Source organism: Lissotriton vulgaris, chromosome 1_1 (assembly GCF_964263255.1).
Source record: "Lissotriton vulgaris chromosome 1_1, aLisVul1.2, whole genome shotgun sequence".
Lineage (NCBI taxonomy): Eukaryota > Metazoa > Chordata > Amphibia > Caudata > Salamandridae > Lissotriton > Lissotriton vulgaris.
In genome coordinates this window covers 1,367,025,788-1,367,049,691 of record NC_141685.1, presented here as the reverse complement: position 1 = coordinate 1,367,049,691, position 23,904 = coordinate 1,367,025,788, and the positions used below count along the sequence as shown (strand labels likewise).

At 48.9% G+C, this 23,904-nt stretch overlaps 1 protein-coding gene across 1 annotated transcript in view; it reads left to right on the top strand.

The window, feature by feature from the left end:
- The window catches only part of LOC147749195 (maestro heat-like repeat-containing protein family member 1), a 78,458-nt gene extending 55,082 nt beyond the window's left edge, over positions 1-23,376 (top strand). Inside the window, exons 12-14 of the mRNA XM_086936550.1 lie at positions 19,989-20,072; positions 21,633-21,704; positions 23,332-23,376. Coding sequence (XP_086792676.1) covers positions 19,989-20,072; positions 21,633-21,704; positions 23,332-23,376 — 201 coding nt within the window. The remainder of the gene's footprint in view (positions 1-19,988; positions 20,073-21,632; positions 21,705-23,331) is intronic.
- The last annotated feature ends 528 nt before the right edge of the window (positions 23,377-23,904 follow it).

Below are 23,904 nucleotides of genomic sequence, written 5' to 3'. Positions count from 1 at the left end.
CTTTGTAGAGCGGTGCTCCTCATACCTGCGCTGTGGCCAGGTGGGGTGAAGCCTCTCAACCATCAAATTTGGGTGAGTCTGCTAATTGGCAATGTTTGTCTTTATACATGTGAATGTCCTTTCGTCACAGTATATTAATCATGGGAATATGACACATTCATGTTCTTTTTTGTATTTTGTTTGTCTTTTTGTGTGGATCTAATATCGTGCGATGCAACAGTATTCGGTTGAGTATGTACCTGAAGATCAGGTGATATTGTTCTTAATTCCTTAATCTAAGTAGCAGTGTTTTTATATTTTTGGTCCTGAAGAATGCATTTGAAACTATGTTCAACACAATGCAGAAACATGTCGACCACCATGTAGTACGGTGATTATTTGAAACCCGCACTTACACTTGCTTTTTAAACCTTAGGGATTGGGAGACACTAATAAATGTTGTTCGTCCACCCGATCACCTAATTTTATATTGTTCCCTCACTTAACACTCTTACCACCACAACACTGCCTTTACAGTAGCCACGTTAATTTCTTGTACTTTATACACCACCCCTTATCTCACACATATCGGTTACGGTAACATCTGACCGGCCGTTCAGTCTCCTGGGTAAGGAGAACCCAAATGATGAGAAAAAGGGCGGTACAGTGTGGCTTCTGATGGGAACTATTTCTCCATTTGCTCTTGAGCCTTAGTCTGGCCTGCATTTCACTATCGGAGCTTACTCACTGGTGTCTTTTGTGTTGCATTGGTTTTGTGATCCACCCTTTTCTGTGACCCCCAGGTGTATTCTGTTGTGATAATACTGTATTTTGGGGCATGCACCTGGTCGGTCGGTAAACTCGCCCTTAGACCCTACTCTCATTGTTTGTTGTGTATAAGGGAAAAGGGTATGGCCAGACACTGCATCATGACCCAGATAAGTTTGCTCCTCTGTATCATGGTACAATTTGTGCTTACCTCAGTGTTGACTGTAGTGTAAACACTACAGTCAACACTTAGGGCGCTCCCCTTAGTGTTGACTGTAGTGTTAATACCAGAGAGTGTGTGTGTGTGTGTGTGTGTGAATAAGAGCTACAGTAGGAGTAATGGGACACATTAAAGTTAGGTGCAGTGATAGACTCCAGGTTGTGTATATTGTGCCAATTATGGAACAGTTTTTGTTTAATGTTAGTCTTAGGGATACCTTTATGGCTAGAGATGAAGTATGGGTTTGATACAGGGTATTGGTAAATGATTTTCTTAAGGTTAAGGATACTTTGCAGGATTGAACTAGGTTTAGGTTTATGGAATGTAGGTGTAAATTATGCTGCTAGTGTTAAGGGTTTTGTGTTTGGTTTACATTGCATAAGAGTAATGGGCAATTGATGAGGATAGCGTTATCGTTAGGCATAGGATTTGCAGTTCGTGTACCTGGTTCGTGAATGAGAAAATGAGCTGGGTGTCGGAAGCGTGGAATACTATCCTGAGTCTGTGTTTTCTGACAATGGTGGCAAGAAGGACCATGCAGATGTTGAGGAGCGTGGGGCTGATAGAGGATCCTTGGGGTACTCCGCAGCTGATCTCTGTTGGTTCAGAGAGGAAGGGCGGGAGTCTGATTATTTGAGTTCGGCTGGTGAGAAAGGAAGGGATCCATTCCCCTGAATGCCGGCGTCGCAGAGTCTGGCGGTTAGTGCACGGTGGGAGACGGTGTCGAAGGCTGCTGATAGGTCTAGTGGGATGAGGGCAGCCATGTGTCCTTGGTCAAGGAGGGTGAGGATGTCGCCCGTGGCGGCTAGTTGGGTAGTCTCATGCGGAGGTTGCTACGGAATACAGATTAGGAAGTGTAGAGGATCGAGTTGGATTCAATAAAGTTTGTGAGCTGGTTGTTGACGATCTTCTGTTTGACTTTGGCTGCGAAGGGGAGGAGAGAGGTGAGAAAGGAACGGATCCATTCCCCTGAATTCCGGCGTCGCAGAGACTGGCGGTTAATGCACAGTGGGAGACGGTGTCGAAGGCTGCTGATAGATCTAATAGGATGAGGGCAGTCATGTGTCCCTGGTCGAGGAGGGTGCGGATGTTGCCCGTGGTGGCTATAAGGGCAGTCTCAGTGCTAAGGTTACTACGTAATACAAATTGGGAAGTGTAGAGGATTGAGTTGGATTCTATAAGTTTGTGAGCCGGTTGTTGACGATCTTCTCGGTGACTTTGGCTGCAAAGGGGAGGAGAACGATGGATCTATAGTTCTGGAGGCTGTCAGCTCTGCGGAGGGCTTCTTGAGGAGGATCTTGACATCAGTTTGTTTCCAATCACCGGGAAACATGCCTGTTTTGAGGGTGCTATAGGGGAGGTGGCTCTGTGGTAGATGTACGTCGGGCTGGGGTCAGTGGGGGCTCCTGAGTGTATGCTTCTCATGGTTTTAGCTGTGTCTTCTGTGGTGACAGGGGTCCATGCGTTGATGGTAGGCTGGTTGGCATTGCTGGTTGTAGGTGTAGTAGCGGTGCCTAGGTTCCGCTGAGTAGGTCCCAGATTTCTACTGCATGTCTGTGCAGGGAGCGTATGCTGAGGAGTATGCAGCTCAGGGGAATGGGTGCACTGGCATCCGGTGGGTAGGCACAAATAAATATCACGTAGTCCCAGGGCTTTAAGTGGGCTGGGTCTTGACGGTGCACCAGCAGTACTAAAAAACAGGTGCTGAGATGGGTCCCTATTGGGCTTTTTCATTTGTATAACGTGCCCTTATTATTGCTCTCTCTTTCTAACTCCTGGGGCTAGGTACCCTCTCACACTCCAGTGGATTTGAAAATGCAAAAGCTTATGTGTCTCTTGCCACTGTCTACCTGGGCTCTCTGCAGGAGGGGCCTTTCACTGCAGTGTGGGCCGCACTGAAGCAACCTCTCAATCCGTGTGCCACCTCTTCAATAAAATAGGAACAACGCCTACTTTTCTCAGAACGTAACTGTGGGTCGAAAGGTTGGTATGTGATCGAAAAGAGTGGCAGATTGTAAGGTACTACACTATGAACATTTTGAGAACCATCGGAGTCATTTTACACTCATCTAATTTGAAGAAACCTGTTACATATGTTTCTTTTATTATATTGGATTACACCATATTTGCATGTACATGTGATTTTCCTAGGATTACATTTGTACACATGTGTGCTACTTTGTGTGCATACCCCCAAGGACAGGATGCCATATTGCACATTTATGTCTGCATCTACAAATTTGTCCACTACCCCTATACCGTGGCCAAAACACACGCAGCCATTTTTGTTGTCAGGCATACTGCTCCCACTTACTCATAAACCACAGTGTCTGCTTGGTCAGTCTATCTTGCTCTATGCCTCACTCTGAGAATGCGAAGAAAACATATATGCATTGGTACAGGCAAAGCCTTGCACCGCTATTCAGGTATCTCTCTGATGGTAAATTACACAGTTAGATTAAGTCATGTTTTTAGGTCTTGGCTTTAGACAGCACACATGAGCTGTCTCAAACCAAGAAATACTGCATCTACTACATAGGCTTCAGCCTGCCCATGGGCTTCCCATTTACTGAAACCTTTGTCACTCTTAAATTCTATCCGCATAATTCCACAGCACACCATGCCACATATTTCCACTACACAACTTCACACTACGCCACACAATTCCACAACAAACAATTTCAATCCAACACTTGCACTACCACCAAACCTGTCATCTCTCTTCCACATACCCACAGCCCCTCTCATCTCTCCCTCACACTCACAGTACCCGCTCTCATCTTGCAATACCACTGCCCTCTCATCCCTCCCTCACATACACTGTCTCCTCTCTATACTGCCTGCTCACACACGCTACCTTCCTGTACCTCCTCACGCTCTGCACTGGTCCGCTTCTCCCCCATGGGTGCCCCTTCCACTCATGCCTTTTTCTCTCTCTCTCTCTCTCACTTGTATTCTCTCTCACCCCTCTCTCTCGCTCCCTCACACACGCTTACCGCCTCTCTCATATGGTTCTCTTCAGGTCTTGAAGCACAGTTTCTTTCTCGTGCCTTTTCAAAATTTCAATCCCTCAAACCCATCCTCTCCTCCTCTTCTTTAGGTGTCTTCTGCTTACACATGTGGTCCCACTGTATGCATCTGTGGCCTGCTGTCCCCTTCTTTTTGCTACCCTATCTCAATATCAATCACCACTTCCTGCACAAACTACCTATTCCTCTCGATCTTCTTTTCTATCTATTCTGTGCAGCTCTCATCCCTATCTATTCACTATGCCACAACATTCCCTTTCACAAATACACAACACAATTTCAAAACTAACAATGTCCAATACAACCCACATATTTCCACTCTACACCACATACATCCACTTCACTCCAAACCAAAATATATAGGTAAAAGGCATTGTCATGTACGTCAATTGCTCTAAATATCAAAAATCTGAGTCCTAATGTATTGCAAATGCTTGTTAAATTATGCAATCCAATAACTGTGAAGGTCTCTGTGCATTGGCTGAGGGTTATGAAAGGGATAATGTAGATGATCAGTGGCTAATAAAGCAAGACAATGAAAGGCTCAGACTAGATGAAGAGTTTAGAGAAATGCGACAGCACCTACAAAGGCTGAAGTGAGGTGCCTACTTTAACCAATAGTTGTCAATCTAGAAACATGTAATTTGATTCTCTTAGAATACATCAGTCACAACAGCAGTCCCACCTCTTCCTAGGTAACCTAACACTCTACACTGATATTGCATGTATGTATGCATAGATATTTCTATAATCTGAACTTCATAAATATTGTAGTGTTGATGGATGGGCCAGACCATCAAATAGTGTACTCCGTTTGGACAGGACAGTGGTGGCATGTACTCTACTGACCTGGCAGACATACAGCCAACCATATTGAGGGATTTCTTCCCTCTGAAAATCCCATGCTAGTTTGTAGGACTTGGGTCAATAATACCAAAAGTTGTGAAGAAATTCAGCCGGCACATCTGCAGGGTCAGCTTTGACTGTGATGTGAACAGATTGGTGGAGATTCATTGCTGCATTTCACTCTGATTCGAGAGTAGCTATTGCACAAGAGATAATTCTTGTTGTATTTCCTGTAGCTGGATAGTAATTTATTTCTTTTAAAAAATTATTTTACTTAGTTTTCAACAATTTTAAGATCACAATACTGTGACACTGCTTCGCCATCCACCTGATTCTCCCCTTTCTTAATATCCCATTTAGTTCCAAAATACCATGAAGTAGACCACAGTCAAGTCCACTGCAACCAGTCCGGTGCACTATAGATGGGTCTGTGCCCCAGTCAACTGTGTGCTTTTCCCCAACAACTTCCTATGGGTGGGCCGCTCTGGGTATTTTGTGAAGTGCTTTTTACTGTCCCCAGATGTTATCATACTTTTGTGGTCCCCCTCTGGACCTATTCACTGCTTCCTCAGCTGAAAAGAAGAAATCCATCCCTCTTAGCCACTTTGAGATTGGGAGGGCGCCCCGGATCCTCAATGGCCTGCTATGTGATGTTTAGCCAAAATACAACTGATCCCAACCCTCAATTTTTGTCCCCTTACCTGTCCCAACCCGGGAATAAGTTCTGTGTAAATGGCATTCAGCTTTGAGATGGTCAGAGAACATCATATGGTGTGTCTGCCAGACGTCTCCCAATTTTGAGATCCCCAACTTATTTCAGTGTACTTGAGCCCTACTGTTTTCCATAGCCATGTACCCTTCCACAATGGCTTCTTCCTAGTGGGCACCCTCCACTTTCATATCCATTGCAATGCCTCTTTCCAGCTAATCACTGGAATGGCTGGAATGGCCGGGGGAGTGGGTAGGAGGGACTCCCCATACAGCCAAAACCCTGGTGCTTGCCTGGTAAAGTCCATGTGCGTCTCGTAGTGGGTCCCCGTGCACCAAAGATCCAATCAATAACCACAACCAGCTGGGCAGCCCAGTAAAGTAATACAGTCTGATGTCTACTGCCCCTAGTCCACCATCATAAGGGGATTTTATGCAGTTCTTATGGGAGATTCACAGCAACGATCCTCGCTACTTGTTGCTATTGAAGTTGGCCTCTAGGGTTGTAAACAAAAGGCTAGGGATTTTGTGGGGGTAGTGTTGCTAAACATACAACAGCTGTGACCAGGCCACAATTTTGAAGAGGGCTATAGACCCCATCATGATCAGGGGGAGAGAGTTTCATCTTGCCATATGTCCCTTAATTTTGCATGTCAAAGGGGTTATATTCCTGCCCCAGCGTTCCTCTGGGTCTCTTGATAAGAGCATGCCTCAGTGTTTGAAATTGGCTTTCTGGTTGGCACAGGTACGCACCCTGTCCAAGCAGAAGCCATAATCCTGGTCAGGATAAGCAAGATACACACTAAAAGATAACCTGTGCTCAGCTTGGCACAGAACACTCAGGGGTATCCAAAGAGACAATGTGCAAAGTATGTGTGCAACACACACACATGCACAGTAACACAATGAATACACCACAACAAGACTCTAGACAGGTTTAGAAAATGATAGACAATTATATTATAACCAAAACAAGCCTAAAATGACAAAAATCCAATGTATAGAAGTTGAGATATATAACATTTTTAAATGAATAAATGCATTAAAGCACCTAGAAGCAAGCAGCTCTAAAAAGGTTACTTCGGGGGGCGTGGCCAAGATGGCGGGGTGAGCGGACGCTTCCTCCGTAGCTCCTCCGGCCCAGCTCAGCTCGAGCCCCGATTCCTGCGCTTCTCTCCCCCCGCGGATGCACTGCGGGCGAGAGAACTGTGCCGGAGTTCTTGGGGCACGTTTTGATACCACTTTGACTTCTGTTGCCCCGGGGGAAGTCCCTGAAAAGTTTGTTCAACGATCGACCCGAGGAGGGGAGCCTGGGTCGCCCCGAAGAGAAGGGCCTGGAGGCGGAGCGTATTGCGGCGCTGTCCGCGCGCCTCGGCGGAGTCGAGTGCTGAAAGCTGGAGATCCCGGGGGACGGACTAGACGAACTCCGCGGAGTGTGGAAGCTTCCCGGCCGGCGCCCTGGTGGCCGGGACCATCGCTAGACGACAGACCTCTGCCCTGCGACGACGATCTACCCCCCTGCCATGGGTATCGGAGTGTGACGCCTTGCGGACCCCGAGCTTGGAGGAGTGGATCGGTGAAGCCTGAACGGAGCCCGGACCGGGCGTATTGGCCGGTGGTACTGGGAAACACTGGGTCCACACTTCCCCGACCCGCTGCCATTTGGGGGTCGCCCATAGACTAGCTGGCCTGGGCTGGCATCCTGGGTTCCGCCCTCCCGCCATATTGTCTTTGCGGAACTGATGCTGGTGACCCTCGCCCGCACCCAGGTTATACGAGCGCCTTGGTTTCTCCTGGTGCCTACACATCTGCTGCCCTCCTTGGGAGCACACAGCTGAAAGCCTCCGACTTGGACATTGCTGACCGCCCTGCCTGGCCCGGTGGTCGTCTCGCCCTGACCCGGGCCGCCATTTTGTCGCCTGTGACGCACTACCCTTGTCCTCGCTGAGGACTTCTCACCTGGTGCCCACGAGCGGCTGGACGCGTCTACAACGGCCGGCTCTAAGCTTCGACCACCGCGGAGACCAGGATGGCTGGAAGACGAGGCGCAGCACGGGGAGATCGCACTTTGCCGGACATGCTCGGCAGGGCCCAGCAACTGCGCGACAGGGCGCAACCATCTCCGGGGTCCTCCCGGGCCTCAACGGACGCCACCGGGGGCGAACCATCTGTCACGAGGTCCTTCATGGAGGACTTATTCAGCTCCCTCAAGGAGGAATTTCAGACTCTCAAGACCGAGGTGGCGGGTGAGGTCCGTGAAGTGCGAAGAGAAATCGAAGGCCTGGGCGAGCGAGTCGACACTGTGGAAACGGCGGCCCAGCGCCGTGACGAGGAGATAGTTCATCTCCAGCAGGACGTCCTCCGCCTACGGGAGCAGTGTGTCGAGCTCCAGGCCCACTCGGAGGACCTTGAGAACAGATCCAGGCGGAATAATATCCGGGTGCGGGGAGTTCCGTCCGCGGATGAGGGTGCGGACCTAGTGGCCTATTTGCAGGACCTGTTCCGCGACATCTTGGGAGAAGGAGCGGACTTCCCGATCCGCATAGACAGAGCACACAGGGTGGGCCGACAGCGCCAATCTTCGGCACCCCCGCCTGATATCCTGGCGTTCTTGCTGGATTTCCCCCTAAAGGAGCGCATTATGACAGAGGCCCGCAGGAAACAGCCGCTGTCCTTTCGAGAACGACCCGTGGCGCTCTATCAGGACCTGTCCGCCATCACGCTGCAGAAACGCAGGTCTTTCCGCATCGCCACGGACTTCCTGCGAGAGCATGAGACGGCCTACTCCTGGGGTCACCCCTTCCGTCTTATTTTTCGATGGAATGGGGTGTTACATCAGCTGCGCTCCTTACAAGATGTCTGTGGGGTACTGGGACTCACAGCTACGGAGGAAGAAGGAGCCACACCCGCATGGCAACGCCCCGAGCGGCGGGGCCGACGGAGATCGAGGAGGCGCCAATCGTCGGCGACGGCGAGTCGCCCTGACTCCCCTACCATCAGGGCGGATATGGCGGAAGCCCTGAGGACTGCGGCCAGGAACTTGCCCGATTCCAACGGCGTGGCCCAGACGGCCTAACTTTACTCCGGGGGGAGAACTCTTAGCTTCTTCGATGCTGGGTTGGGGCTGGGGGTTGGGGGGGAGTGGCTGGAGGTGTGTGGCTGGACGTCCACTTGACTGTTTCCTGCAGACTCGCCCATTTGGGCTAGACTGAGACTATGGGGTGTTTTTTCTTGTTTTTGGTTTTGGCTGGTTGCCATGGGTTGGTTTTGGGGGGATTTCACAGTTGGTTTGGTGTTGGGGGGGTCCCGTCCGATGCTGTCCGAACATATGCGGAGCCGATTCTGGCCTTCCCTGCACCCCTGCCCCGCGCGCCCCTTCCACTGATCCCGAGCTTGCTGCACAGCGCTTTGCTTCCCTGGGTATGATGCCGCCCCTGAAAGTAGTGACCCTTAATGTTAAGGGTCTGAACAACCCTGTGAAGCGTAGGGCGATTCTTTCCCTGCTAGAAGGGTCGCAGGCGGATATCTGCCTCCTGCAGGAAACCCATTTACTCTCTAAAGATTGCCATAGGCTGCGCTCTGCCAAGTTCCCCACGCAACTCTTTTCCTCGGCTGCGACTAAGACTGCAGGGGTAGCCATTCTTCTAGCCAGCACCTTCCGAGGTGAGGTGCTGTATAAACATGCCGAGCAGAAGGGGAGGCTCCTAGTGTATCGCATGCGTCTAGGGGGTGTAGCCTTTATGGTTGGTTCCGTATACAGCCCGAATGACCACCAGGATCGCTTCCTGGAATCTGTGTTGGTAGACGTTACTGCCTCGCCCGATCGCCACGTCATCTTGGGGGGAGATCTGAACATGGTCTTCGACTCCACCTTGGATAGGTCGGCCCAGCGCTTTCCGCAGACGGGGGAGCTTTCTAGAGCGGTACAGGACCGGATCGCAGAGATGGATCTACATGACCTCTGGCGCATAATGCACCCCGCCGATAGGGACTACTCATATTTCTCCCACGCACACCGCACTTACTCGCGGTTGGATTACCTCTTGGTGAGTGGGCCGCTCCGCTCAGCCGCCACGGCGGCTGACATCGGGGTTTTGTCCCTGTCCGATCATGCGCCGGTTTCCGGAGTTTTTGCTTGGCCGGTGGCCCCCCCCTCCAGAGGGATGTGGCGGCTTCGGGACACACTTCTCCATAAAAAGTCGGTGGTGAAGCGAGTGGAGGAGGTCATGCAGGAGTACCTGACTCACAACAGCAACCCCAATACGTCCCTGGCAACGCAGTGGGCAGCTTGGAAAGCGGTCATTAGAGGGGAGTTTATCTCCATCTCCTCGGCGGAGAACAAGGAGCGTCAACGCAAGAGGGAGGAATTAACGGCGCAGGTCAGGGAACTTGAGCAGGTTCACCGCCGGACAGGGGCGCCTCGTGTTTGGAGGCAGCTGAAGGCGGCGCGGAAACTTCTCTCTGCGTTGGACCTGGACCGGGCGGAGTATGCGGCGTTGCGCCTGAAACATGCCTTTTACACCGGCGGAGATAGATGCGGTAAGCTCCTGGCCCACCGGCTCAGGGCTGCGCAGCAACGCAACGTCGTAAAGGAGCTAGTGGGAGCAGATGGAGTCCCGGTTTCCGGTGACGCGGAGGTGCCGGACTCCTTCCGTGCCTTTTACGAGGTGCTGTACGCGGCAGAGCCCTCCCCACCGGAGAGGCTGAGGCCTATCTGGAATCAGTAACCCTCCCGGCCTTGGACCCCGCCCAGGCGGCCCACCTGGAGAGGGATATACACGTGGAGGAAGTCATCTCCGCTATTGGACAGCTGAAACACGGCAAGGCCCCGGGCCCGGATGGCTATACGGCCTTGTTTTACAAGACCTTCTGTCCCACTGTCGCGCCTCTCCTGGCTCGCTTATTCAACTCCTTCTCCGAACCAGGAGCTATCCCGCCGGACCTTCTTTCGGCGACCGTGTCGGTTATCCCGAAACCGGGAAAGGACCGGACTCTGTGCGGCTCGTATCGGCCCATCTCGCTTCTGAATGTGGACCTCAAGCTGTACATGGGGATCTTGGCGGCCAGACTGGGTCTACATCTACCAGGTTTGGTGGAGGCGGATCAGGCCGGCTTTGTACCCGGTAGGCAGACGGTCGACAACACCAAGAGGGTGACACACGTGCTAGAAAAGGCCTCACGCGTCCCGGGGGAGCGGATGCTGCTATCGGTAGACGCGGAGAAGGCCTTTGATAGGGTTCATTGGCCGTACCTCGAGCTGGTTCTTGGGAAACTGGGGATCGGCGAGAGGTTCCGCACTATGATCTTTAATTGCTATAAGAGGCCGTCAGCATCGGTGCGTGTCAACGGACACAGCTCTGGCAGCTTTGCCATTGAGCGCGGCACGAGACAGGGTTGCCCCCTTTCACCGCTCCTGTTTGCCCTCTATATGGAGCCGTTTGCCCAGAGGATTCGTGATAACCCGGACGCTATCGGAGTGAAGATGGGGCAATACACGCATACTGTTAGCTTGTATGCGGACGATGTCCTGCTGACCCTGGATGACCCCAGGCGGTCGCTCCCTGCCTGCGTCCGGGAACTGAATACCTTCGCCCGCGTGGCAGGCTTCAAGATGAATATGTCTAAGTCGGCCGCCCTGGACGTGTCCCTCTCTGTTGACACCAGGCGGGACCTCCAGCGTCTTTTTCCTCTGCAATGGTCCTACTCCACGGTGCCTTACCTGGGGATCTTGCTTGCGCCTTCCCTGCCTGCAATGGTCGCTGCTAACTATTCCTCTCTGGGCAAAAAGATCAAAGAGGAACTCGGCCGATGGAACAAGGGCCTGCTCTCGTGGCTGGGCCGTATCGCAGCGGTGAAGATGACCATACTGCCTCAGATCCTGTATCTTTTTCGCGCCCTACCTCTCCAGCCCCCTGTAGGTTGGATACGACAGGCGCAGGCAGACATCTCCCGCTTTGTGTGGCAGGGCCGTAAGCCTCGGATGAAGCGGGTCCTCTCCATGCTTGCCCCGGAGGCGGGGGGTCTCGGGGTCCCGGACCTCCGGAAGTACTTCCAGGCGGCACAACTTCGGTATCTGGTGGAGTGGAGCCGGTGGGAATCAGACAAGCACTGGCTCTTTCAAGACCAGGCAGTTGTGGGCCGTACACTCCAGGAAGTCCCGTTCCTGCGGCGCGCTCACCGTCCGCCGAACCTCTACGCCTCTTTTATCACCCGGGTTCCGCTGAGAGTGTGGGACGCGGTGTGCGAGCTTCGCGAGCTCACCACTTTTCCATCGCCGTTCACTCCCATTGCTGGCAATCCAGACTTCACTCCGGGCCTGGAACCGGGGGCCTTTTCCCACTGGGTGAGCGCCGGCTGCAGGGCGCTTTTCCAGATCTACGGGCCGGAGGGCGTACTCCCCTTCCAGCAGCTCCGACAGGAGTTTGGCCTGACGAAGGGGGACAGACTGCGTTATATGCAAGTCCGCCACTGGGCTCTTCAACCCCCGGTGCGCGACGTCGCTGCCCGTTCGATTACGCCCTTTGAGCGATGGCTGGTAACCCGGACCTCGGATGCCAAGCTTATCACCGACTTGTACAAGTTTCTCCAACCCCCGCCGTTCCATTACCATAACCCAGGGAGGGAGCGCTGGCACAGGGAATTGGGCAGGACCTTGAGCCACAAAGAGTGGGACAGGATTGCGTATCGGGCGAGGCACTCTGCGTACCACACTGGGCTGACGGAGACCTTTACTAAGGTGTCCACCTATTGGTATTACACCCCGGAACGGCTCTACGAGATGCGCAAAATCGGCGATAAAGGTTGCTGGCGCGGCTGCGGACAGGAGGGTACCCTCACGCATATTCTCTGGGAGTGCCCGGTGCTGTCGGCCTATTGGAAAGAGGTCTTGGATGAGGTGGACAGGCATTTTGAGATTGAGCTCCCGCGCTTCCCTGCGTATGTCTTGCTAGGCCTCCCCAATGACCTGATGTACCCGCTGAAGTCCCGCAGGGGTAGGCAGATTGCGATTGCGCTGGGCTCCGCGGTTCAAAACATCCCGGTGCTCTGGTGTACCCCCACTGCCCCCTCTATCACTGGTTGGTTACACAGGCTCTGGCAGGTACTGGGCATGGAAAAGATGTCGCTGACGGTGGCTGGGAATGTTGACCAGTTTGAAGAGCTCTGGCATCCCTTTTTGGCACTGCTATCCACGGAATTTCGCGAGCTCACATGCCCACGGTACCTGCGACTTCTTAGGCTGACGCCGCCGGCGGCTCCAACGGAATGAATGTGCGGGATTAGGGGTCTGGGGCTGGGGCCGGGGGGCGGGGTTATATGCTTCTAATGCTGACCTTCGGACGGGGATGTTGGGGTATTGTTTTCTTCCTTTTCTTTCTTTGCTTCTCTCTCTCCTAACTTTCCGGGGTTGGGGGGCTGGAGGGATGGTGTGTTTTTTTGCTGTGTTGCGGGACGCTATTTCAGCTCGGCCTTGCTGAGGGAGTGGGGGTCTACTAGGGGGTCATTCACGATGCCTTATTGCTTTAAGACTTATGCCTTGTTACCCTCGGGGGCTTCCTGTCTCCCTACTTTCTTTCTGTACCGCTGCAAACCTCGCTTTTTGTACTGTATGTTCGTATGACCTCCTATCCCCTTCCCCATGTTTTTTATACCTTAATAAAATACTTTAAACCTAAAAAGGTTACTTCAGGTTGCGCTGTATCGGGTCAAAGTTCAGGCCAAACGCGTGGAAGCACAGGCCAGCTACAGAACCCCGTCAGGAAGAAGTGAAAAAAGTACCTTTCCTGGTCTCAAACAGTGAGATGTGTTGATCTGCTCCACGTAGTGAAGGCGATACGTCAGTTCTGAAAATGGGTGGTAGATGTGTTGAGTGATGTGCCACATCGGATTCTGCGACACAGTCGAGGGGATGCATCGATCTTACCAAGCTGCCGCCGAGGCGATACGCAGTCTAATGTATCGATCTCTGAGGGCAAAGCGCTAGTTCTGATGCGCTGTGCCCATTTTACTCCTGCAACTGGTTGATGCGCCAGTTCTGTTAAACACAGACATACAATTCATCAAATTCCATGCTGCAAGTGTCTGGGCCACTTCCAGTGAGTTCAGGTACTGGAGCAGGGATAGAGACTTTTATGTCCCTCAGTCTCATGCAATTGGAGGCCAGCCAACAAGCCCTTGGAGATCACTTGGAGGATAGGCAGAGCCCAGCTCTCCTTCAGGGCAGTCAGAGAAAAGCAGACAGCAGAGAAACACCAGAGAAAAGCAGGCCTTCCAAGCCTGCAAGCCAAAGATAAGTCATTTAAGCAGAACAGCAGTCCTTCTGACATAGATTCAGTTCAAGATCCAGAAGTGCCTGATTTTGAGTGGGGCGTGTTGGTCAGAGACCCAGACTTATAGCCAAAAGTGCCTTTGATGCTGGTTGGTGAATTCAAAGCAGCTCTCTGAAGTGCACAGCTTCCTCTTTCAGCCCAGTCCTGTCCTCCAGGCTATCTATAGGGGATAATCAGTCCTTTGTGTGGGGACAGGCCACTGCCTATTCAAGTAAAGTGTTAGACCCTCTGTTGCACTCTGCCCAGGTAAGGCCATCAGAATACAAATGCATGTTGATGGCTACTCAGACACACCTATCTTTTCTGGGTTGTGGCTGTCAAGAGGGAATGCAAAAAGTGTAGCTGTCACTTACTCCAATTATTGGAGATGGGCTGTCAGGCACACAACGCAGTATGTGCAGATAAATGTCTACTTTCTTATTGTGAACAAAGCAAACACAAGGAAATGATGTACGGAGCGCTGACACTTTTCAGACACTCACCCCCTGTCACAGATTGGGATGAATGCATCATCATTCTTTAGCTCACTTCGCCACTTCAGTTCAGACCCAGCTACATGCAAATCAGTCTTGAACCTGGCTTGGCAGTTCAGGCTGGACTGCTCCCATAAGGAACAGGGTCAAGACTGATTTGCATATGGCTGGGTCCAAACTGGGGTGGTGTGGTAAGCAAAAGAATGATAGATTAAACCCAGATCCTTGTGACCGGGGGTGAATGTTTGCATTGTCCAGCATTCTGTCCAGCAATTGTTTCTTTTGCATACTTTCTTAAAGCATAGCGGCATTTCTAAAATAGCAATGTTAAATTCAACTTCACCAGTAAGTTGGATTTATCACTACCATTCCAAACATACGAAACACAAAAAAGCCTCATTGTAGTGAAAAGTGAAATATGCTGTTTGTCACTATCAGGACACGCAAAACAGAAAAGTACATGTCCTACGTTTTACTTGCATACACTGTGCCCTTAGGGCTACATAGGGCCTACCTTAGGGGTGACTTATAAGTAATAAAGGGGGAGTTTAAGGCTTAGTAAGTAGTTCTAAATGCCAAATCAAAGTAGCATTAAACTGCAAACACAGGCACTGCAGTTGCAGGCCTGAGAGAGGTTTGAAAGGCTTCTTCTGTTGGTCGCACGATCAGAGCTGCAGCCCACTAGTAGCACTACAATTACAGGCCCTGGGCATATGATATACCACCTTACAAGGGACTTACAAGTTAAATAAACAGGTCAATTAAGTATACACCAATTATACACATTTTTAAGGAAGAAGCACATGCTCTTTAGCACTGATTCAGATTGTTAAAGCGCTCAGAGTCTTAGGACCAACAATAGATTCAGCCAAATGTGGAGGCAAAAAGATTGGGGAAGACCACCCTCGGGCTGACAGGTCAAACACCAACTATTTAAGTGCTCCAGATCACCTGGAAGTAACTCTGGAGGAATGGCCACCACAGGGATTATGACTGATTTCCCCCAGTTCACTCTCAGGCCTGTTTCTTCTTTGTAGATTTCTAGAATGCAAATCAGCTGCAGGATCAGTTGGTTTAGGTGCTGAATATAAAGGAGGACATCATACCACATACAAAGAGATGCAGTACCCTAATTCTACACCCCACCTCAAGCCCCAAACCTGCGCATCCCCCGATCTATTTGGCCAGTGTTTCAATCACAAGAGCGAACAGGAGAGTAGACAGCAGGTGATATAGTAATAGTAATAGTAATAGGGGCATTTATATAGCGCTGGGTTTTTACGCGCACCGGAGTGTCCCCGCGCTTAGACCGCTGCGAAACCCTTCCTGGCTTCCCTGAGAGATGGTCCCTTAATGGGTATCTCCGGGGTGAGACCAGGCATCCCCGGCGGTCTGATGGGGCCGTTAGTGAAGATGAGGCAAGCTAGTGCCCAGAGTTGCCGAGTGTGATCGCTGATCAGAGTGGGCACCGAGGCGAGAGAATTATCGAGTCCGCTGACCCTGGTCCTAGAAACCTGCCGCGTCGGGAATCGAACCCTGGTCCCGGGCCGTCCTCTGCTCTCGGGTCTGCCGCCTCTAACCAGTGAGCCACACTACTTCACTAGTAGCCCTGCCAGTGGCCTCTGCCTAGCTGGAACTGTTGTGAGTAAATGGTGTTCACTCTGACCCTATCACATGGCACTGTGTATAACATCTTTACAGACTGAAGGACTTTAGGGCCAAAATTAATCTTTTCCATGATGCGTGGAGGAAAGGTCATTCAATTGAGTCGAAGGCCTTCTCTAAGTCCAGTTGCATCACTAGGAATCTCACCTGTTTCAGTACCCTGGTGCTACGGCCTTTGCAAATATTTTGGTTTAAATATTACTTAGGGGAATCAGGCTGTAAAATGCACAGTCTGTAGGTGGCCTATATGGTTTGGGGAAAACTACAACTGAGGCCCCCTAGATATGATAGGGAATTATCATAGCTGTACCTGCAGCTTCGACCATTGTAAAGAAGTGAGAGAGTAGTGTTGGTGTAACCTTTTCTGCACTTGAACCGGGCACCTTCTCAGAATGCATCTCCCGTAAGGCTGAAAATAATTCCTCCTTCGACAGAGGTGCATCCAAGTCCTGCAGCATGATCAGGTCCGCAGCTATGGGGTGTTGTTGCTCCACGTGCCCGACGTGTTTGATTGGTAAAGTTTCTCATAGTAATGTGTGCAGTCATTGCCGATTGCCTCAGCAACATTTGTCACCTCACCGTCGGGCCTCGTGTCAATGGGACAAACCTGTCTGCCAGAGTTGGTTGCATACCTGTGTAGCAATGTTCCCATATTCTCGCTGTTTTTGAGAATCGGACACTGCTGCCCATGCAGGGTCTGCTATTGTGTTCCCCTGAAGAACTGCTTTCCTTCCCTCCCACAATGTGATTGGGGAGACATCTGTTGTGGAGTTTGTTCTGAGGTAAAGTTATATCTTTACCTTCATGTGTTCCAAAAATCTAACATACTTCAGTCACCCAACCTGAAGGTTTCAGTGCGTATTAGACCTAGGCATCCCCAATTAGTTAAATCGGTCAGTGGTCCAATGGTACCCTTCTGAGAAATCGGAGTCCAGCAGTGAAAATAATACATACTGACTAGTTATTTGCTTTCCATTGATTGCAAAGCATCAGGGACTCCACCCATGGCACCAGGGTTGAGCCTCTCTTTTCACATCAAGTTGTGGGTGCATGACATTATTGAAGTGGCCTGCTACAATAAGGTCCCACTCCGAGACTGTGGTGATAACTGTCATCAGATCTTTCATTGTGGTCGCCTGCAGGTTCGGTGAAATATACACAGACACTACCATCCATAGGATGCCATTCAGGAATTGAGTAACCACCAAATATCTATCCATGGTGTCTCAGATAGCATGCGTGACCATCAGGGGAAAGGTAACTCTTGTTGAGCACCTAGTAAACCCTGCATGATATACGCAGTTAAAGCCATGCTGTACCAAAAAGGAACCCCTACTCCCAAGCAAATATGTCTCTTGCAACAATAGAACCACCAGGGTCAGCTTGTGGACCTATTGAGAATTGTTGTGCATTTTATTTTATCCAGCAACCCACTGACATTGCAAGACAACAGCTTTCAGTGGATGGTTTTGTTGTCAGAGGTCTTGGCGAGTCGTTGAGCCCGTTTGACTAGGGTCCGTGGCCGTGTAATGTGTCTTGCGTGAGGCATAGTGTTGCAACCGAAATCAGCCCTATAGTACGCAACTTCAGGCGCGGCTGGCACAGGTAACAGCGGTGGGGTGTGAAGGGGTGGGAGAGATGAAGTCGGCAGAAAGTAATCACCATAGTTTTGTGTAGCTTCGCTCCAAGCAAGCCCCTCTATCTGGAGGCAATGTGTCTCTTCTCCATAAGTGAATGAGACAACATTTGTAGCTATACATGGAGGAAAGGAAGGAAGGATACCAAAATTCTCCTGTCTGAGGAGGATGCTCTACGTCTGTCCTCTGGTTGTGACCAGAGTTGCCCTCCTATCAGTCTGCTACACTTCTTCTTAGGGTGGGATGGTTGACCCCCTACAGTCTCCCGAGATGTCATTGGCTCCTTTGTTTATATGGGCAGTTATTTCCTCTCCACTGCTCACTCCCAGGCCTCTTCCGGGCTCTCAAAGAAAATGGTTCTCCACTGTGACATTAATTTCAATTTGGCAGGTTATATCAGCATATATTGAATGTCCACAGCCCTGACTTTCTACTTAATCTCTAAGAAAGATTTACAAAGGAGCTGCACTTTAGTTGTGTAATAAGGGAAGAGTATAACCCTGGAGTTGGTGCAATGGATGTCTAGATGTTGGCGTACCTGCCACAGGATATATTATCAGTTCACAAAGTTCAGTACCCTGATGACAATGGCTCTAGTGGGTCCCCCCCCCGGTGGAGGCCTTAGGGCAACCACCCTGTGTGCCCTTTCCAGAACAAAGTAGGGGGAAAACTCACAATCCAGGATCCATGAGGAATTTCTCTGGGTGCTGGTTTTACATGCCCTCTGGGAGGCCCACCAGCCATAAGGGCAGAGGAGGGTCACCCCCTACACCTGATACAGGGAACATCTGCCTACGCTGGTCCAGGACAGGGGCCACGCCCTCTATCCTCTTGAGACACCACAGTGAGGTGTAGTATTGCTGTACTTGTTTGACCGTCCAAGCCCAGTGTTTGCTGTAGTAGTCTCCCAGGATCTCTGGGCTCCTGGGGGGTCACCTCCTGAGGGGGAAGCTGTGTGCCCATCTCCTACCTTTGGGGTGAGATGTCATGTGCGGGTTTCCACCCACCCAGGCTGCAATCGTAGTCCTGGATTCTCATGTTGCTCAGTCTGTCTCATCTACCCTTGTCCGCCAATTTGGCTGGGCTGTCACAAGCCCATGTGGCTGCCTAAAGGTGAAAGGGGGTCCCTACCTCTCTTCTCCATGTGACTGTTTCTTCTGACTCGCTGTGCCCCAAGAGTGAATGCTGATGTAAACGTGGGTCGCTGCTGTGGGATTGCAGCTCCAGGTTGTGTCCGTTAGCGTCATGCCAGTCTCACGGCAGGGCGTTGTTTGCCTAATGCGTTTCTCTTGTCCCCGGCTTGGGTAAGCTGAAGGGGAAAAGCGCGGAGGCCGCCTCATGGATTTTTGCCTCAGAGAAAAGGTTGCCCCATAGTCAGCTCTTCCAGGATGCAGTTGCAGTCCTGGCTACTTATAGCGCCCAGCCCATCTCCTCCACTTTAAGGTACCCGTTCCGCTATTACGAGCTACCGCTTGGAAGTGAAAACAGCTTTGTCCCATACCCCGGCTAATCAGCTGTCTTCTCTCCCTCGCTAATCCCAGGAATCGATGCAAAGGGGGGTTTGCCACGGTGGGTTCACAGCTCCAGGTGGAGTTTGCCACCGGCAGGCCATCTCTCGGCAGGCCATACGCACACCCATGTTGTCGATCACCAAAATGATCTCTCTCATCCCGGGCTCCCTGGATGGGCCAAAGGGGGTGAATATGAGGGCCATTGTTCAGGTGCTTGCAACCGAAAAAAGGTCGCCTAAGGGTCGGATTCAGCACGATTCTCAGAGCAGACAACAGATTGTTAAAAATGTGGCCACAATCCTAGGGTGCTTGGCCACCCCCCCCCCCCCCCCCCCAGTAATTTCTTCCCTGATGCTCTTTACAATGTAGTTGAGGAGAGTGATATGTCAATGGTAGATGATCCCTTTGGAGCCAGGATGGTATTCATCAATAAGGTAGAAAAAGGTAGAAAATGTATTGTTTAGGAGTCATATAAGATTTCTTGAGTAAAGAGCAGGGTGAGCACTTCTAGTAGCAGTACACTTGTACACTGCCAGCTCACCATTATTCACTATTTCTGCATCTTTGATCTATTACTCACAAATAGAAACATTTCACTCACACATATCTTCTACTTTAAAAGGTGATGAACACAAGGTGCTATGGATGTGAAATGCCAAAATAGGAAGCAAGCATAGTATGCAGTTACTTGTACAATTTTTTTTCTCCGTTTTTAGTTGTTTGAGGTGTGCAGCGTTTCATGACTTCCATCTCTGGAAACTTATAACAGTCCACCTTTGTTGACAATGGTCTTGGTAATGCTGATCTTTTTTATTATATTTTCAGTATCCATATAAACTACTTGAAGAAGTAACACCACCGGAACACAGAGATGCCTTCAACATCCCCACCTTAGCAGCTGAGAAACATGTGAGTCTTCTTTAAAATACCATAACATCATGTTTATGTGCCTCCTCTCTCGGACTCTGTTTCTTCCATTCCATCTTCACAAATCAAAGTAAATCTGCAAGATATCACAGGAATAACTGCCTGTGGAAAATGCACTCCATTCTCAGAAACAAAGGAATTCTTTACGATACTAGCAAGGAGTGAATGGTGTAGCAACTCAATCCGTCTCTCAGCCACTGGTACCCTTAGAAAGCTAGAGCTGATTTCTTAATTTCAAAGACGGTTTTAGTGCATAGAGTAAACAGACAGAGTTGGAATCTATCTCCTGCTGGTAACAGGGATTAATTAAAACAATTGTCTTGACTACTAGACTAACCTCTTCTGTGAGAGATGAGAAAACAATACACTGGGTTGATCCTACTTGTGGACAAGCAAGAACTTATGGGCTCAAAAATTCCATTTCACTCTAGGATCAAATTTTGCCTCACTTCTAAACTAGACAAAGGAAACAGCTGGCATTGGCTTTGAGCAAAGAATAAAAAAATCTTCTCTTAAAAAATTGGTCACTCCCAGATTTCGCAGGTGCAAGTGGGGTGGCCGCTCCGTTTCTGTGGCAGCCGTAAAACTCTGGAAATCTTTGCCCCTTCTGATATCCAAGGCAGACTCCCTTCCGGTCTTTAGGAAGCTCTTGAAGACCTGGGACCAGGTGCATGACCCATTTTTGCATGCACAAATGGGTTAGCGACCTGTTTGCACATGCAAAATCTAATAGGGCCATGTACAAACCCTATTTAGCAAGTAGCAATTTATTTGCAATTTGATAAATAGGATTTGCAACTCACAATTAGGATGGGGCATTCCGAGGATGTCCCTTCCTAATTGCGATTTGCTACCCTATGTAAGGATGTTTTGCGATTGCAATTGCAGTCACAAAACACTCACAATTTACCGCCCTCTTCAAGAGGGTGATAATGCACTCTCAAATGAGAAGGTGTCCCCAGGGGACCCTTCCACTTTGCAAATGCAGGGGAAAACAAAAACGTTAATTTGTAAACACATCCAGTTTTCCTTTAAGGAAAAGGAAAAGGGGCTGGATTTAAAAAAAAAACTGCTTTATTGAAAAGCAGTCCCAGACATGGAGGTCTTCTAAGTCGAACAAGTCGCCATACCTTTGAAGGCCAGCCATTCTTACTGGGGTCGCAAACTGCGAGTGCCTCATGAATACTGATGAGGCATGTATTGGGCAACCCCATTGGGAATCACAAACAGTGTCTCTGACACTGTTGTACATGGCATTTAGCGACTCGCAAATTGCGACTCGAAATTGAGCTTAATTTGCAAGTCGCTAAATGCCCCGGTCGTACATCTGGCCCCTGGTTATTTGCCTCCTAGCAGGTTGTTGTTGCTGTCACTTCTCCCTGTTCACTTAGCTCCTTGACACCAGCTGGTATAAGTGCGCTTTATAAATACTATCCTATCGTATTACCTAGGATCAACCAGTTTTGCCATTTTAGAGAGAAATATATCAACAGTTTTACAAGTCTAAATAGCCTTCTTGTTTCCATTCTCTCTATCTATCAGCTTGAGAACATGATCAAAATGATGAACAGCACTCTCAGGTTGTGCGAGTTCATACTATCTACAGAGGGCGAGGTAAGATTTTGAAGCTTTTTTCTGTCAATGTGAGAGAGAGTGTGAGTACTATCCAATTGAAAGAATCACACAACTAACCGTTACTAATCAATGTGGTCTCTGGAATGTAATGTAAATGTAAGGTGGATTTGTAAAGCAGTGCTTGTCCCCCATGAGGGTATCCAGGGGCTTCTTCCATCCAATTATGGGTTTGCTTTACTTGCCAAATAATCCATCCTATGATACACACTTTGCAGTTTTCCACAAATAAATGTTTGGCTTGTTTAGAAGGATCAAATATAACACATGGTGCTGCGCGGTGGCAAACGTTAACTACTCACCTGATTGTTTCACCCAAGTGTTATATTGGTACTAGAGAGGCAGAACGTCTTGTGAGAACAGCATTAATATGTGATGAAACAGCAAAATAGTATTATCACAGAATGCACTACATTATGTTGCATCATTTTCACTGTGTTCAATAATTTGGCCTTCCAAATGTGTCTCTGAACATGAATATTGTGAGGCACTAATATCATTGACAAAAAGTCGAGAGACAAAATGTCAAAAGGTATTTGCATACATTTTCTGTACCTAATTCAACATCTGTGTACCAAAAAAAACATACACATATATCTTCATTTATGTGGCGTTAATAATGGCAAATGTATGCATCCCTCTGTGCATTTACCATTCGATATTTTGTCTCGCTATATTTTGTCCACTGTTTTACTGTGCCACAATATTCTTGTCCTAGATATTAAAGAATACAATCGGCCCTTCATAGTCTTAGAATTCCAGAACCACTTCTGATGGAAGACATTTGATTAATGTTTTAAATTACATTACAGTTGGGTGTGTAGAAAAATAAGTAAATGCATAGGTTTTCAAGAGTCTTGGGAAAAAGTTAAATCAACATACGACATGGAGAGACTGAGGCTCACATCCCAATGGTGCTGTAGAAGGAGCGTTTCTGGGGTAGGGTCATTCAAAGCAGTCCTCATCATATAAGAAACACATTTATGTTGGGTGCAAAACCTTTTAAAAGAGAAAGACTTTGTTTATATGAATTAATTACATGCATCATGTGAGAATAGAGCTCCCAAGAGCTTGACTGTCATCCCTATATGGATGCTTTGGGATTGCCACAGAAGAGCAAAATAATTCTGCAAATCTAGTTCAGATGCAAGGGGGGCCCGATGGGTAAGTAACATTATCTGCCCCCTAGAGTCCAAGACTGGTGTTTATCAGGTCGCGGTCAGATTGTTATAAATAATCTGAATGAGTACAAAACTCCTACTGGCTGTTTAGAGACTTCAAAGAGTAGTAGAATTCTGTGGAGTAGCTCCTGCGTGGGAGAGGTTGTGACACTGGAGAAGAGATGAGGCCGCTACTGGAGTACAATATTGTATGGAAGCACATTTTTATGAACTGTCTTACCTCTTGTAGTGTTTAAAGAGGCATAATCTCTTCCCGGCTAACTCCCCCTTTACCTTGCTTAAAGTTATTTAAATTCTTTGCCAGCCAACATTTAAAACAAGGCAAAAGATATTTTATGAGCTCATGGTGCCTCCACGTTGCTTGCTAGACTGTGAGGATGGGCAATTGCCTACTTTACCAATCTGACCTTGTACCTTTCAACTTTCAGGTTCCAGCCGAAATGCCATCTTTCGATTCTGACCACTGTGACTGATATCACTGATCACATTTATGGAGGATCTCTCACCATTTCCTTTCTTTACATATTTATTTAAATAAACATTTATTATATACCTATTTATGTATTCCATATTTATTTGTTTTATTCAACAGCAAATGTTATACCTCCATTGATATCTTTTTTTAGTATTGTATTTATTAACCACTTATTGATGCCTTATTATTAACTTGTATTATATTATAAAACTCAATACAAATTTTCAACACAAAAAATATGTGTAATGTGAATGTTCCTACCCACACTTAACTGAAGGTAAACATTGTCTATTTTTTGTTTGTTATGCATTTTAAGGTGCCCTTGGAACATAATAAATTAAATAAAGAAAATCCATACTCTTGCCTTTAATGAGAGCTATCATATATTCTTGGCTACATGACTGGCATAATCCTTCAAGATAGAGTTTTAAAACTAAGTAGGTGTGGGGCATATTGCAACACTCTTGAAAAGGCACACTCAGCAAGGTTTTTTAATGCATAATTTAAGATTTGGGTGGAACATGTT